Genomic DNA, 16,202 nt, shown 5'->3' with positions numbered 1-16,202 from the left:
GTTTAGATTCCCAGCATTTTTAATGTAAAGGTGATACGCACTCTATAACTGTGGAGGGTATGTTCACTGTCTGATTGATAAAAAAACAACAACATAAGAATCATGTTTTGGCCTATATAATGATATGAAGTGCTCCTTGTCTGTGTAGCCATGTACTTCTGTCTTCCTCAGCCACCTCGGAGGCTCTGCACTGACAGCAGCAGTCGTCAGGCCAACGTTCTGTAGCTTGGTTGAAAAGCAGAAGTTTACATCAGGTGCAGGCAGGTCTGTGATCAGACAAACCGTCACAAAGTGAGTGAAAGGCTGCAGCTAACAACTGTCTTCACTATCAGTGAATCTGCTGGTTGTTCTGTAAAAGAAGCGCCCAAATCAGATGTTAAAGCAAAGCTACAATAACAGAAAGGGAATGCTTGAATTCAGGGAGAGGTAGTCTGAAACACAGAACATTTAGTAGCAAAGAGTCACAGGTTCCTCTGAACACTCATCCTTTCGATTTGAGTTTGTTTACCTGCAGAAATATCTAGAGTCTGACATCAGGAGGAAGGTGTTAAAGAGTTTCTAAACTGTACTGTGATGTTCAACCTGATAATTATTAAGTTAAGGCTCCGGTTTTTTGTCTTCAGCCGGGAGGTCTTCCTCATCTTCGTTTCCGGCTCAGCTTCTTGGCTCGCGGCTGCTTTGTGAAATCAATCAGGCAGTCTGTGGCCTCTGAGATGGAAGTGAAGGCTCTGATGGGAGAGTCACTGACCCTGAACGCTGAGACGCCGTCATCCTCTTTGTCATCATCCCGTAGGTCGATCACATCTCTAAAAGTAAATGAACACATGACAGGAATGACGTAAAGGGGTGCATGTCTGACTGCTGCAACAAATAAAGCTGCATGATCATAAACCACATATATGGTTTTACAGCTTGAATGTGACGGTTTCATATCGGCGCCACAGAGGTTTGTTTCTGAGACATCTTACCTGGGCTGGAGGTTGGATCCAGACGGCCCAGCGTCTGTGAGGACAGGACAAGAACAGAGCAGTGAATCAGCTGAAGTTCCAAAAGCAACAGGATGAAAAGTGTGCACCTGCAACCTAAGTTGGTGCAGGACAAAATAAACCATTAAAAAACAGAGAGACTGTGTCTGGTGCAAATGTTGCCACATGCTATTTTATTTATTTTTACTTTGCTCATCTCATTTTCAACTGAAGTTTGTCTCATGAGAGTTTTTGATTGCGCTACTGATGTTTTTGTTCTGATGCTGATGGCGACTGAGAGCCTGCCTGAACCAGAAAATTAAAAATCAGGATCAGTAACTGGGAATAAACCAGACCCTGTCCTGTGAGCCATGCTGTTTCTTCAGCTATGACACAACTTGACCTGGAACACACTAATGGCCACTTTCTCAACTATTTATAAATAATTTTGGTCAATATAATGAAGGCAAACATAACAAAATGCCTGCTCTAAATTCATAGACTCATCTAAAGATTGCTAGTGTATTTTCACTCCCAACCTAAAAATTTTCCTTTTTTAAAGGCAGAAACAAAAGAAAGCAGAGAGATCCTCCATTCGCAGAGGATCGCTTAGTCCCAGGCTCCATCTGAAATCAGATAAAGCTCCTGACAAAGCGTCTTAGTGCCCTGGAAAGAAGCAGCTCTCTGTCAGGGTCTGAGGTGAGGACAGACTCCTGACTGTCCTGACTGTCCCCTGACCTCTAGCGCCACCATGAGGTTGGTGGTTTTGGGTGAAATGTATAAAGTCTATGGACTGAGCAGGAGTGCATGGGGTCAGCAAGGGAAACACTAAGAGATTTGTTTTGGCGTTGCACCAGATGAGCAAAGTGAGAAGAATGGGCACCACTTTGTAATCCGGTATCCAGCTCTCCTTCATACATCCATGGCAAAAACCTGCACAACTGTACACTTGTACAAGGTGTTTAGTGCTAATAAGAAAACATGGTAACACAGCAAACTCAAAGAATCAACAGTATTCTAGCTGAACAACGGCATGGTAACACTGGCACCGTTAGCGTTTAGCTAAACCACCAGAGCGCCTGAGTCCACAGAGCTGCTAGCCTGAGTGGTGTGACACTTTAAAAGACGCTGTGACTTGCCTGAACCTCTGCTTTCTATTTGCTCCAGAGCCGACAGCAGACATCCTCTCTGCGACTTCAGAAACAGAAAAAAAAGTTGTAACAAACAGGTCACATCTAGGGAAGTGAGAAGGGCTTAGAGCCATGCTTTTGCATGACGAGACCAAATGAATGTGTAACCTACTGCTTCAGCCTTTGATGAATGTTGATGGATGCAGAGCTCTGTGTGTCGGCTGTACTCTCTCAAAGGAACGGCTTTCTGACAGATGTAACACTTCTCTTGGTTCCTATAGAAAATAAGAAACAAGACAAAATTTTAAAAACAGTCAGAAAACCATGAGTTCTTGCAGTTAAAAACAACAGGTCAGACCTACTTACTTGCCAGCGTTCAAGGGGTTGCTGCTCTCTTCATCTGCTCGTCTTGTTCTCTTCCTACGTGGCTTTAAAGACACTGAAGTGGAGAGGACACCTCATTTTAAATCATCAAAACAGCACAACTGATGTCAAAAATGGCTGAACTGCTGTTAACAGCTGCACAGTCGCACAATGACAACAGATTTTGGCTTTCAAATCATTTTTATTTTCATCCATCCAAACTGCAGCACCCTCTGATAAATGTTTAGTCTGGCAAGAAAAACCAAGAACCACAGGACTGAAAAAAAAAGAGTGGAGCAAAAGAGCGAAAAGGAAGAATCTTGTGATTTTGTTACAGCTGCTTGTTCTGGAGATCAGTATCGATATTAAGTGAGGACCTTTTTCACAACTAAAATGAGACTAACTCAATCAAAAGCGACTTCGGAAATGAGAACGAAGTATAATACGTTTCTCATAACGAGGCAGCATAGGAAACATCAGGATGTCATAGGTGCTGGTAAAGCAAAACGAAGTGTGTACCACCTTGGAAACAGTCGCCTTCAGGCCTCCTCTCGTCCACGACGGCCACCTCTCCATCGCAGTAGGCCGCATGAACCTCAATTTCTGTCACAGGGAAGGATCCCTGACAGATGGGACAGTCAACGGTGGTTTCGGGAGTTGGAGGAATGGCGGCTAGTTCTAGTTCAGGAGATGACAATCTTTGATGCACTGGATCCTTTATCTCCTCCACATCTGGATGCCCCCTGTCCACCTTTTCCTCCTCCATTCTCACATTCTGTTCTTCAACTTTCCCACAGTCAGGAATGCTTCCCTCCATCTTTCCGTCCTCTGGGGCTGAAAATAGACAGGCTGATTTTAAGATGTACTGGATGCTGGCATGCATCTGTTCCCACCTCAGCCTTACACTAGCCCACAACATTCAGCCTTACCGTCCACCTCCATCTGCTCCTCCTCCTCTGGTGGCTTGTCCCCGGCTGGAGAATCGCCTCGGAAAATCGTCCCGACCTCCAGCACCTCTGGACTTTCAGGTCTCAGCTGCAGAGGAATCAGAGCAAAGTGAGGGGATGTTTTTCTGAGACTCTTCACCATCAGACTGAAATGTGGAGAAAACACTCAAATAAAACAACCACAGGCTGCACACTATTAATCACACACATCTCCTGACTTTCCTCTATAAGTCATGAAAACTAATCAACTTCAGAGAACATCCATCCGTCTCATGATGACCTTTGACTAGGGTTTCAACATGGAGTATTTCTGAGATTCAGTAGGAGCTCACCTCCACTCTACTGCCTGTGGCCATTATCAGATCTTGCGTGCTGTTACTGTCACTCAGTTGGGTCTCTGGTATTTAAATTGAAAAAAAAAATATATATATATATCAGATTACATCAGCAGTCTTTAATCAAGTGTCAAGACACTGAAAGTTTTCATTTGTTTATCCACAGAGCCGCAAGCTGGTGGCCAAAAATGTATGTTATCAATTTATTGTGTTTATATACACTTGTAAAATGTTTTCTCAGGGTTAATTATAAAAACAATAAAGGCTCAATGTCACAAATTTAAAGACGCAACAATGGCAGCAATGTACTGGATAAAGAAGATGAATCTGAAATACACCGAGCTAGCTACTGAGGCAGAGGAGTGTGGCTGGAAAGGAGTTTGGTTTTAAGGGGTTTGTTGAGATGAATACTAACACAGGGTGGTTTCTGATGCAGTATAAAAGGAAGCAGAAGTCTGGCTAGTTGTTTGATAAGCTATCTGAGTTATTATTATGAATGTCTGAGTTATTTTAAAAGTTTGGTGGCTAGAACAGTAACAGTTTGCTAATAGCCTGAGCAGATGGAGGGTTGTGTTGGGTGTGTGGGTGCAGGCAAAGAGGGGGGGTGGTTCTGGGACTCTGGAACACACCGAGCCTTCTCGGTGCCCTGGGCCCAACTCAACGAAACACCAGTTAGTGAGAGGGCGCCCACCTGATGACCCTGTAGACCTGCCTTCACTCCTACACCCACACAGAACTGGTGTTGGTGGTAATATAGTTACAACCTCACTGGAATTGTTAACAGTCTTCTTCTGTTAGACAGTGTCAGTGGTTGGACAGCTGAGCGGACCCGGTTCTCAAAGGCGACTGCCACTCCAAGCCAGCTGGATGAGCCGCTGCTTAACCCGAGCAAATACAATGCAGACGCTGTGGGTCAAGCCACATATCTGCTTTTTGTTTGGGTGAGGACAAGGTTCAGGGTGCTTTGTGTTAAGGGCAGGTTAGGTCTGGAAAATGGTGCTGCTTACTGTGGGGCTCTGAAGATTTATGACGTCATGGCCTGACACCCCCCTATCTGGGGCCAAATAATGGGCATCATTTAACTGCTACACTGAGCTTCCATTGGAACGCTCTCCCATTCTTTGGTACTCTGGATTATTGACAAATATTACAGCATGAGCTGTTTCAGTACCTGGACAAACCCCAAAGTCGTCAGCATCTGCCTGTCCTCCTATCCATTCTCCTTCCTCCCTCTCCACGTCTTGTCCTTCCTCCTCCTCTGCCTCAGCTGGAGAGGAGTCACCTGCTTCACACTGTTTCTTGCTTCTCTGCCTGAGACCAGGCCTGGAAATATATATATATATACACATCACATCACTGAATAACACAACAGACATCCTGAAATCACCCAGTACAGAAACTACTCCGAAATCTTGTTCAGACACATGCCGAGTTAATCCTGGCAGTGAACTCCTCATCACCAAACCATGCATTTGTTTATACAGTCAGGGACAGTATAATCACACCAGCTACTGACACCTAGTGACATACAGACAATACTGTTCAGCTACTGCACATAAAGACATGTTTACTGTCTCTGACTCTGCACTGTATCCAAACTAGTAAATAACAAAAAGGAGCCGACTTAAAAAAAAAAGAAAAAAAAAAGCATCCAAAATAAGATCACTCAATTTTCTTTTTGTCTGTCTTTGCAGCATTTTGACAGTGGTTGTTCTGCATCTATTTGAAGATGAGTTTCTCTGTCTGGTCATTCTGTGCCTTCTTGTAGTCATTTTGAGTCTTTGTGGGAGCTTTTGTGTCTCTTTGCAATCACTCTGCATCTATTTGTTGTCGTTCTGTGCATCTTTCCGGTAGTTTTGTGTCTTTTTCAAGTCACTTGGTTGACATTTCAACAGGAAATGTTAACAGTCACTTCACAACAAGAGGCTGTGACTCAGGGGCCCTCTAAACCCTTGGGCCGCTGGGCCTGTGCCTTGTAGGCTCCTTCAGTAATCCATGCATGTGTATACAAACTTCAAAAAACATCAGTGCCAAGAAAAAGGTGCAAACCTTTGGAATGACCTGGTTTTCTGCATTAACTGGCCACAAAAGGTGATCTGACCTTCACCACAGGTAGAGAAAAACACAACGTACTTATGATAAAAGCACAAACTATGATCTGGGTGTTTTTATAGGTCAGATCAGGTCTGACACACACATCCAATCGTGTTTCATTTACTGAACTCCAGGTTTCCTAGCTCCCGACTCCGATCAGTTTTTGTTGATGTCATTAGCCAAGGGAGTCGCGTGCTGTTTGCTACCTACACTGTGAATGCTGGACGTCTTCAATATGGACAACACAGCACAATCATCTGTGTATTAGTTAAAATAAATTGCTCATAACTGTAACTTAGGCCATATTTTAAGACAAATTCATACAAGAAAGATAATTGAAAAGAATTCTGTGTGACTAACTGCTGTCGGGCTGTTAACGCTTCATGTTGTTTGAAGTCTTGTAAATGAAACCGGTCGCTCTGCATCGGCTCTTAAATACACCACAAACCAGTTCTCACTGACGCAGGCTAGAAGAGGAGCTGATCCGGTTCAGGCAGGTTTTACCTTCGAGGAATGTGACGCTCAGGTGATTCAGCAGGCGACTCAGGTGACTGGGATTTCTAGGAAGAAAATATTATATTTGATCAATGAGTCACAATTTATTGAATCGATTCAAAAAGCAGGTCATTTTATGCCCATTGTCTTCAGCTCAAAGCAGCTGCAAATAACACACCTGGGGAAGAAAATAAAAAACCAATTTTGCTGACAAACTGAAAAAGTCTATAAATATTTGTCTGGTATATCTTTGAAAGTCACACATAGGACAAAATTGCACTGGAACAGAGACACTGTTAAATGGTATTGTTGCATAGTACCAGATAACTGAGTATGAGCACCAGTACTAGAGGGTGTACTGGACCCAGTACTGGTACATACTTGATACATCCCAAATTATGAGTGCTGAAAACTTTTAAAGCCATGATGGTACCTCTGGCTGTGGCAGGATGGGCTCCCCCCACTCAGCCTTCCTCAGCAGATGCCTCTGGGCTTGCTTCAGACACTTCTCATACACCTTCATCTGAGCCAGGATCACCTGTGGCCAGACACACCCATCACATCAGAGAGCAATTCAGGTTGCAGCTGAGGATACGCTACTTTGCGCGCGCGCGCACACACGCACACACACACACATTACTGCAGTACATTTAGGGAGGGGAAAACAGTTTTTAACCCACTACATTTATCTGATAGCTATTGTCACTTTTCAAATGAGGGTTTTACTTTTTTAAAACATGCTAAAGATTAAAGCAGTGGTCCCCGACCTTCTGTGTTTGTGAGCTCTCGCTAAAATCAGACCCATTATATTTCAGATGTGTAAGAGTTGTTACAAGTTTCCTCTGGGAGCTTCTCAGATGTCTCATTTCAGTAAGTGCAGGCCCTCTGGAGGAGCCCAACCCCCAGGCTGGGAACAACTAGACTAAACTAGCTAACTATACAAGTAGTGGAATTGAGATTCACCTGCTGCTGGAGCAGTACTTCTGTACTTTTATTAAGTAGAAGTTTGAACAGTGATTGCTGAACTGGTACTTTTTCTGAATTACTGACCTGAGAATTTCTTCCACTACTGAATATCTGACATTTTTATTGTTTGACATGAAGAAGAGAGAGAATGGAAAAAAAAACAAACAAATGCAGTGATGTTTGTTTCCCGTCAGGTTGGAGATAATCAATTTTATTATCAGTTGATATTTATTCTTCTACGTGTATAATTATAATACCTCCGTACTGTTTGCATTGTATGGACAAGGTAATCTCATCACGTCGTCTTGTTTGACCGATTCAATTTATAAGACAAACAGCAGTAAGCCTTCGCATCCAAGAAGCTGCAGCCAGAGATGATTGGTATGTTTACTTGATTAACGACTTCATCATGTTCCATCGACTGATCAGTCGGTGGAACTTGTCTGTAGAAGACCTCAAATGGAAACGGGCTCGCTGTTTATAATCAGTGAGTCAAATCTCAACCTGAGTGTAGTTGTCCGGGTCCAGGCCTCGTGGACAGAAGGGGACCCCCCAGTAGTAGTGAACCGTCGGCTGTGGTTCTCGCTCCGTGTTGGAAGGCTGCTGTCGGCTGGTGGATGCAGAAGAGGAAGGAGATCTGAGCGAGACATGTTTGTTGGAGCTGCTCCGATCCCTGGGTGTGCCGAAACCCCGGGCTGAGACACGCCCCGGGCTGGAAACAGAGAGACACATACTATAGTATGTGACATGTGTCGTCTGATCTGCAGTCAACCCTTAAAGACAGAAGGTGGAAATATTGTCCTCTGTGGAACAGGACGCCAGCCAAGAGGTTTACATGCCCCACTTCATCATGCCAAAAATCACTTGACCGCCCCAAACAAGGCTTCATTACATCATGAATATCAGATGTGTAGACACTGGTCTGGATACAGGGTGAGTACACTGGATATGAGTGCAATGAATCCCCCCAGACTGTGGGTTGTTTGAATGGAACTGAGTTTTTGTGTCTATTACTGACACAATGTCCATATAAAACAAACATCCCCCATATATTTTTTATATATAGCACAATCACTTTCTGGATGCTCAACCATATGTGTAAAACATTTTATTGTGGCAAAATCACATTCCAACAAGCATATCCATCCCACACAGTGATATGAATGTACACTGACATAATAGGAAGAGGTATTTACAAACCTACTGCAAACCTTCATACTGATTCGGCCTTGTTTTGTCCATCACTAATGTTAAGTGTTCTGCAGTCAGCCTAGAACCTGAAAAAACTCTGGATCCTCACCCTCAGCTACCTCATCTTAGCATGCGACTAAACATCCACTATTTGGCTAACTAACCAGCAGACCTGATAATTCATGATGAACCACTAAGACAGACAAGTCCTCCCAGTCCCCAGACCCAAACATCACAGAACATCTGTGGGCAGATTTTAAACCTACTGAAAGAAAATATCTCAGAACCCGAAGGGAGTAAAAATTCATCAGTCAAACATAGAAAGACTCTAGGCTGCTACAAAAACTGTTGGCATGAAGTGAAATGTGACAAAGGACTAATTAAATTTTAGGTTAATGATATATACAAAATATTGAATTTGTCCAGAAAGACTTAGCTAAAAAAACATGGGTAATTTGGTTAACTATTTAATGAAAGTGAAGGGGGATACAATTTAAGGGGTCATTTAAATTATTAAATTCATGCTATACGTACAACCAAAAAAATATTTTGTATTTCCATAAGTGGGGTAAAACTATGGAATAATTTAAGTGTGGACATAAAAACAGTAAGAAAATTGATGAGTTTAAACATAAATATAAAGGTATGTGTCATTCAAGATATATGCAAGAACAGGTTTAACTATTAATCAGGTGTAACATTGTGGGTGTGGTGTAAGAATGTTAACACTATGTAATATCTCTACTTGTGTGATGTAGAAGATAATTACCAAAGTATGTCATTATGTAAGAATGTTAACAGTCTGTAATATTTTTTAGTACATCACTAGTGTGGTGTAGAAGAAAATTATCTACGTAGTAATACTGCTTGCAAACCAATGATGGTAAGATGATGTCATGGGGTAGGACTAGATAAGTCTGACTTCTTCCTACTCCATTCAAGCATGTACTAGGTATAAGCAAATTGATAATGCATTTGTGGATTTGTGTGAAATTATGTGTGTTGACATATTGACTGTCGTTACATGTTTGAAAGAATAAATAAAAAAAAAAAAAAAAAAAAAAACACACACACACACAGACACATACACACACACACACACACACACACAAATAGCCTCTCAGGTACGAGCTGAGAATATTTTAACATTCAAATGTGTTTTCTATTTGTGGGAGCCTGAGGCAAACTAACATCTACATCACTTGAGGCTGGAGCACTGTGAGTTGTGATCAGCTCTAACTTTATAATGCAGGTGTAGTTTCTCTACCTGCCGTTCGACCCGCCCGTTCCTGGAGACGCTGCAGCCTTATGGTTCAGGGGGGCCGCCTGGTCGTCGGCCTGATGAACAGGTCTCTCCTCTGGGAAGACCGGGCTGGGAGAGCCCACTGGCTGCAGATGAAGCAAAATCAGTGGTCAAGACAGACAAAATAAAACCCCAGCTGTTTTCCCTGACAGTATATTCTCTATGGCTTCCAGTTCAAACTAAGCTAATTAACTTGATATGCAGCCAATGAGACACAAGAACAAGTGCTAATACAGAAAAATACTCAAAGAGGTGAAGGCAAAGATTAACAGAAATGAACTGTGAATAAAATATAAACGGAATTATGACAATTTCGTGATGTTTTTAAGGCAAAGCACTGTAGTACACTATAGGTCAGATGTTTCAGGTCACCCCAGTGTGTCCAGCTGTTACCAGTGTGATCCAGCAGCTGAACACACCTGTGTCATTCTCTCTACAACTGAAACCAAACACTGCTGGGACAAACGGCGCTGCTGCAGATGTTGCCACAGATGTGTTGCACCTGGCGGCTGCTCTGCTTTCAGTCTGGACCCTGTGCTGCCGATGATGTTTACTTCTTAGCTTTGTACCATTTAAGGTAATTCACTGCACTTGATCTGCTCACATCAATAAAAACTGGAAAAACGGGGGTGCTCTAAAACCTTCGGTTGGTAGTCTGTAGTGTTTATGTCATTAAGTGAAATTACTTATACTGCAAGTAGTCTGGTGATACTCTTCATTTTTCTACTGGTCAACAAATCCCATGAAAAGAACCAAACCAAAAATGACTGCATAGTACAAAAGGTTCCTCCCTTATGTTGGGGACTATTTTCAGTGGCGGATGAATCCACTTTTGGTCTCTAGTGAGTATCTGTGGCAGAAGGACGGTGTGTGTGGGACTGAGTCTGAATAAAATCCAGTGCCTGTTCATGGTGATGGAGGAATATGTCACCCGGTGCAACAGTGTGGTCACTGGTGGGTTTTAATGGTCTCTGATCACAGTGGAGCTCCGTGGCTCAGAGGTAGGAGGGGGGTCAGGCTTCAGCTGCACAAACACAGCTAGTTAGTCGCACTCGTTGACTGTTGGTTTGGTTCTTTCCTTGGACTTTTTGACAACACACAATATCACCAGTACCATAAAATACATGTTAGTAGAACGCAAAATCTGCTCAAAAACATAGAGGTAACGGCGGGGGTGCCTGCGTACTGTGATGTCGTCGTCCTCCTCCTCCTCATCAGACCAGCGCAGCGTCATATTACCGGTCATCATTGTCTCGTTCCAGTCTTTGGATGCTTCATTCAGCTCCTGTGCACCACCTAAATGTAGAACAGAGACCTGGTGACCATCACATCACACCACCTCTGGCAGATCACTGATGTAGATGCGCTCCTGTTACCCCTGAACTCACACTGTTCACGAATACACCTCCAGAAAGCTGAGTGTGTGATGCGTCACCATACCTGACTTAGATGATGTGGCGATCCTGTTAGATCGACCATCTTGACTGTGAGTAGTCTGGGTGTCCTACATTAAAAACAAAGAGCAACAGAGAAACGAGCAGGAAGTCACCAGCATGTGTGTGTTAAGAGTGTGCATGAGGGCGTGGAAAATGACAGGGGAGGAAACCACCCTCTGATGTCTGAAAGTAAAGTTTGAGAAAGATCAACAATTTAAAAAGTCACATGACACCCGTTACCTTTATCTCACAGCTAGAGTTTTAGTAGTTACTTTCCAGTTTTTACACATGATAAAACCCATATCCACAATAATCCATAACATTTCTAAAGGAAACACTGGACTTTTCACTACACTACATATTCATCTGACAGACTGTTGATGAGGCAGGTTTTACAGAATGCTGATCAACACAAACTTCACACTAGCTTATTAACTCATTAATTGAAAAAATATCAAATATTTCATGATTCCAGCTTCTCAGATGTGAACATTTGCTGCTTTTTCTTGTCTTTTCTCACAGTAAACTGAAACATTTTCAGGTTTGAACTGCTGGTCATCAGTGTGTACAGTGTCTGAACTATTAATGTTTCTGTACAGGGTGATTTAGAAACAACATTATAGCTTTATATTGTAACTAAGGACCTGACTGCTTCCTCCACCAGTGCACCTAGACCCCCTCTGACTCACCTGTCTGGGACTCTGAGGAGGATCCCCGACATGGGGGGAACACCCTTCACTGTTTGAACCTCCAAGCTCTGGAGCTGAAGGAACCACAGGCGACTTATTCACATCAGGATGAATCTTCTGTCGTCGTTGGGTCCTGAACACAGGGCTTGTAGAACAGCCATGCCTTTGCTCAGTCTGTCCTCGGTCAGTCTCTGAGATTACAGGATTTTTGCCGATTGCTGATGTTTCTAAGGGAGAGAGGTTCCTGGGGCTTCTTGGGAACACCGGGCTCTTAGGCCAACAGGACATGGACCTCATAGAGGAGATTAAAGTCCCCTGAGAGGAGAATATGAACCCTGAGTTTCCACAGACACCGACACTGGCTGTGCAGGCACTTGGAGACCGCTCATGCTGAGTATTCGTGCCAAACACTGGACTTTTCACATACTCAGGGCTCAGCTCCGCCTCACTGTCATCACCCTGATCTGTCTCTGAGAAGACAGGACTTTTAGGACACGCCCCGAGTTCTCTGGGGCTTTTGGGAAACGTGGGGCTCTTGGGATGAGCAGACAGAGACTTTGGAGTCATGGTACAACTGTCCTGAGAACACAACACAAACCCTGAGGTTCTGCAGGTGTGCAGCAGGTCCTGGCTCAGCCGGGGGATGCGAACCTCGACTCTGCAGCCAGTCGAGGGGAAGACAGGGGATTTCATGAGCTGACACTCGTCGATTTGGGTCGAGTCAGGGCTCTGAGTTGTTGAGAAAATATAAGTACATATGTCAGCAAAGTCATATACAGGTAGAGCTGCAGCCATTAGTCACATCATCATTTTAGTAACATTTAAGGAAAACAATGCAGTTAACAGCTTCTCAAATGTGAAGATGGCATGCTTTTCTTTGGCATACGTACATCATAAATGCATTTGCAAAAAGCAGGATCAATACAAACAGTTATGCAGCTTGGAATTTATTCCTTAAATTAACCAGATGTCTTCTTCAAAGCTTAAGATACAAAACTAATATCATCATATATAAACACTAAGATATTCCAAAAAACTTAACACCCAAATTGTAGTGTTCAGTATTCACTTCACCTGCCAGTGGTTTTAATGTGGCTGATCAGTGCATATCCACACAGTTAAGTAAAGTAAATGTACAACAGCAAGTATATAATGAGCCTTGATTTACTGCAACCAATTGTCAGTTTCTCTTTGACATCAGCTATATGTGGTTTCCAGTATAAATTAATCATTCATAACTAATTACTGTTCACATTAGACAAATAGAACAGACTGATCAACAACAATCAGCTTTGAAGGAAAGCAAGACATGTCTGGGACGAACCTGCGGTGAACCGAGAGGTGCTGACAGAGACTTGGAGCTGCATGGTGAAACCTGAGAGCAGAGTTTCTGAGTCTGGGACAAGTCTGACATCTCCGGCAGCGGACTTCCTCGTTTCCTTTTCCGATTTTTATTGCCGTTATTATTTTCATTTCCAGCTGTGTTTGCTTCTGGGGATTTGACAGCATGTTTTCAGGATTTTCAGCAGTTTGATTTTATCATGTAGTTGGTCTGATCAAATGCTAACACCATTTATTCCCCCTTGTGATGTATTTTCCTTTCTTGCACTGTACTTCACTTAGGATATATACCAACAGAAGAGAATCAGTGGGTGTCAGTGACTCACCTCGGTGCAGGTCTGACTCTGGTGGGCAGACATCCTCTGATGCTCCCTCATCGATGGCAGACGTCCACTTCCTGTCTGAAAATGAGAGTTTCCGTCGCGAGCAGAGCCTGAGCGACGATACACCGGCAGGCAGCAGGCTCTGACTCTGGCAAGGTGAGCACGGTTGTGTCTGACTGTCCATCTAAGAGAGAAAAAAACCACAGAAGAAAAATGTGACAATGAGTGATGGACAGATGATGCAGCAGCTCATTTCACTCCTCTGATGCAGACTTTAACAGACAGTGTTAGAGCTTGTGTCAGATGACGAAAACCACATGACTGCTGATGATCAAAACTTCAAACATCACTGCTGCTTCAGACAGAGCTTCATTCTGTGCCGTTTTGCAGCTAAATGTGTTTGTATGCACGGGAGGCAATAAGGGGAAAACAACTGAGAAACACTGTATGTACACTAGAGAGGCATTCATCGGTATGGAAAGTCAAAATTCTCTCATTTGAGTTTCTAATATTTAGCCTAGGAAGGAAATACATGTGGTGGACAAAATAATAGAGTAACTCCAGCCTTCACAATGATCACACAGTCAGTCAACAGCTATGCGAAACAGTGTGAACACAGACCTAAGATCATCACTTTCATTTAATGCAGGACTGTTGGATAAGACTGACTCAGTTGTAACTAGTTGTTCCTAATGAACTGACACCTGAGCGCATGTCCCCCACACAGACAAACCAGCGTGTCCTCACACTCTCTTGGATGGCTTTCTTCATGGCCTCGTCCTCCTGCTGCAGCTTGAACACACCGACATTGGCTTCCTGTGCACTCAGATGCAGGGCCAGGTTCACCATCTCCTCCTCAGTCAGTTCTGAAAACACCACACACCAGGGTGAACCTATTATTACAGACTCACTAACATCCTGCTTGTTATGTAAATCCAGAGTTTTACATAATCCAAGTTTACTTTCTCTGACTGGTCTGAACCTCGAGATAACTGCATTTTGATTCTGCTCGTTCAGGAACAAAATGAATAAACATCATCATGTTTGTACACATCTGCGCACACACTGATGCAACCATCGCAAAATATCCCACATGCAGTTTCATGTGTAGCAGCACAAAAAGCAGCCATGTGTACAGTAACTCACTCATTAGATAAAGAGACATTAGATAAATCAGACATTTCTGATTTAACCTTAGACGACGTTTGCACAACACAAAATAAAAGCACATGTTAAAAATCATGTTGTGTACCTTTGGACCTGGATTTGTTTCCCCTCTCTCTCCTGCGTCTCTCTCTCGCTGATGGCAGTGGTGATGGTGCCTCCTGGAAAAACAAAACTTTTGGTACATTTGTCCACTTGTTTCTGTCAGCAGCACATGTTCATCAATACGTGTTTTATGAAGAATCAAATGAACTACGCTGAAGTAAAAGCTTTTCTCGCAATTCACGATAGTTACTACTGATTCATCAAATCTGCTCTGACCTAACCAGAGAGGAACTTGCCATTTCTTTACCTCGTTGTCACTGTCACTAACAGCTTCGTCGTCCGGGGCTTCTTCGTCTATCATTTGGCTTCCTGAGGTAACACCACTACCATCCTTCCCCAGAGCCATCCTGGCGTGCTCCTGGGTGGCTTTAACCAGCAGGCACACAGAACTGATGTGTTACATTTCACAAATATAAGACCATATAAACAGAGAGCCCAGCAGTAATTTCCTGCTTTACCTGATAATGAAGACCGTCCTCTTCTTCCTCTCATCATTCCAGGAGCACAAGTGCGCAGCCAAACTAACCTCTGTGTAAAAGTGAACAAGGAGCAGAATCAGGGGCACAAGAATTACTAAAAGCAGATTATATCGCATATTAATCAGTACGATTCACAGTTATAGCTTCACTCACAAAAGAGTCTGCTAAAGTTAGCTCACACTGCGCGAAAACATCGGTTGATATGGAAATAAACCTGAACACGAGACGCTCAAAACGGAAAATAAAACTTGTATTTCTCTTTTCTGTTTAATTGCCCGCATTTTAAAGAAGATACCAGCTGCTCGTTTGTTTGTTTTGTCAGTAGCTAACAAAAAAGAACAACAAAAAACAAATTAGTAATTAGTTAACACTCACAGCACTTTTCCGCACAATTTCGCGGCGCCATGTTTGTGTCAGAGCTTGATATCACGTGACCATACGTATTTTGCGTAATAATACGCGTCTGTCGCGCTGGTTTCACGGACTGTCGGTTAATGTCGCATACTGTGAATAGAAAGATTGTATGAGTAAGGATAAAACATCGATAAATCAAGACTATCTAGAATGATAGTCTTTATTTCTGATTATTTGTTTTAAAAATAAAAATGACTTATTGTCTATGGTGTTCACTCATGAATAAATAAATAAATAAATATACAAAATGCTACATAAATTACAATCTTCTTCTTCTTTCGGCTGTTTCCGTTGGGGGTCGCCACAGCGAATCATGTGTTTCCACCTAACTCTATCCTCAGCATCCTCTACTCTCACCCCAGTTAACTTCATGTCTTCTTTTAGCACATCCTCATATCTCCTCTTTGGCCTTCCTCTTGACCTCTTGCCTGGCAGCTCCATCTCCAACATCCTTCTACCAAT

General features: G+C 43.0%; 1 protein-coding gene across 5 annotated transcripts; it reads right to left on the bottom strand.

The window, feature by feature from the left end:
* Nucleotide 1: 1 nt before the first annotated feature.
* On the bottom strand, nt 2-15,776 carry uimc1 (ubiquitin interaction motif containing 1). Of its 5 annotated transcripts, none has more exons than XM_020615175.1 (23): nt 15,702-15,776; nt 15,306-15,375; nt 15,095-15,213; nt 14,831-14,903; nt 14,326-14,444; nt 13,582-13,762; nt 13,239-13,405; nt 11,915-12,643; nt 11,230-11,293; nt 10,976-11,085; nt 9,754-9,875; nt 7,800-8,007; nt 6,763-6,867; nt 6,339-6,394; nt 4,912-5,063; nt 3,738-3,802; nt 3,388-3,493; nt 2,981-3,307; nt 2,462-2,534; nt 2,268-2,370; nt 2,105-2,159; nt 969-1,002; nt 2-806 (listed from the first exon to the last, which is right to left on the bottom strand). In XM_020615175.1, the coding sequence occupies exons 2-23, from the start codon at nt 15,340-15,342 to the stop codon at nt 638-640; spliced, it is 3,174 nt and encodes a 1,057-aa protein (XP_020470831.1). In that variant the 5' UTR covers nt 15,343-15,375; nt 15,702-15,776; the 3' UTR covers nt 2-637. The 5 variants fall into 5 exon arrangements, with proteins under 5 accessions (XP_020470831.1, XP_020470834.1, XP_020470835.1 ...); XM_020615178.1 differs by having other exon boundaries at nt 2,981-3,292; XM_020615179.1 differs by having other exon boundaries at nt 7,800-7,905.
* Nucleotides 15,777-16,202: the final 426 nt, after the last annotated feature.

The sequence above is a fragment of the Monopterus albus genome, unplaced genomic scaffold (assembly GCF_001952655.1).
Source record: "Monopterus albus unplaced genomic scaffold, M_albus_1.0 scaffold159.1, whole genome shotgun sequence".
Classification (NCBI taxonomy): Eukaryota; Metazoa; Chordata; class Actinopteri; order Synbranchiformes; family Synbranchidae; genus Monopterus; species Monopterus albus.
Note: the sequence above shows the minus strand (reverse complement) of the source record. Positions and strands in the feature narration are given on the sequence as shown.

Coding starts and splice junctions, on each gene's coding strand:
- uimc1 (XM_020615175.1), bottom strand. CDS start 15,342: ATGATGAGAGGAAGAAGAGGACGGTCTTCATTATCAG. Junction 6,868..7,799: donor ACCCGGACAACTACACTCAG/GTTGAGATTTGA, acceptor GTCTGGCCACAG/GTGATCCTGGCTCAGATGAA. Junction 3,308..3,387: donor GGAGCAGATGGAGGTGGACG/GTAAGGCTGAAT, acceptor TCTTAAAATCAG/CCTGTCTATTTTCAGCCCCA.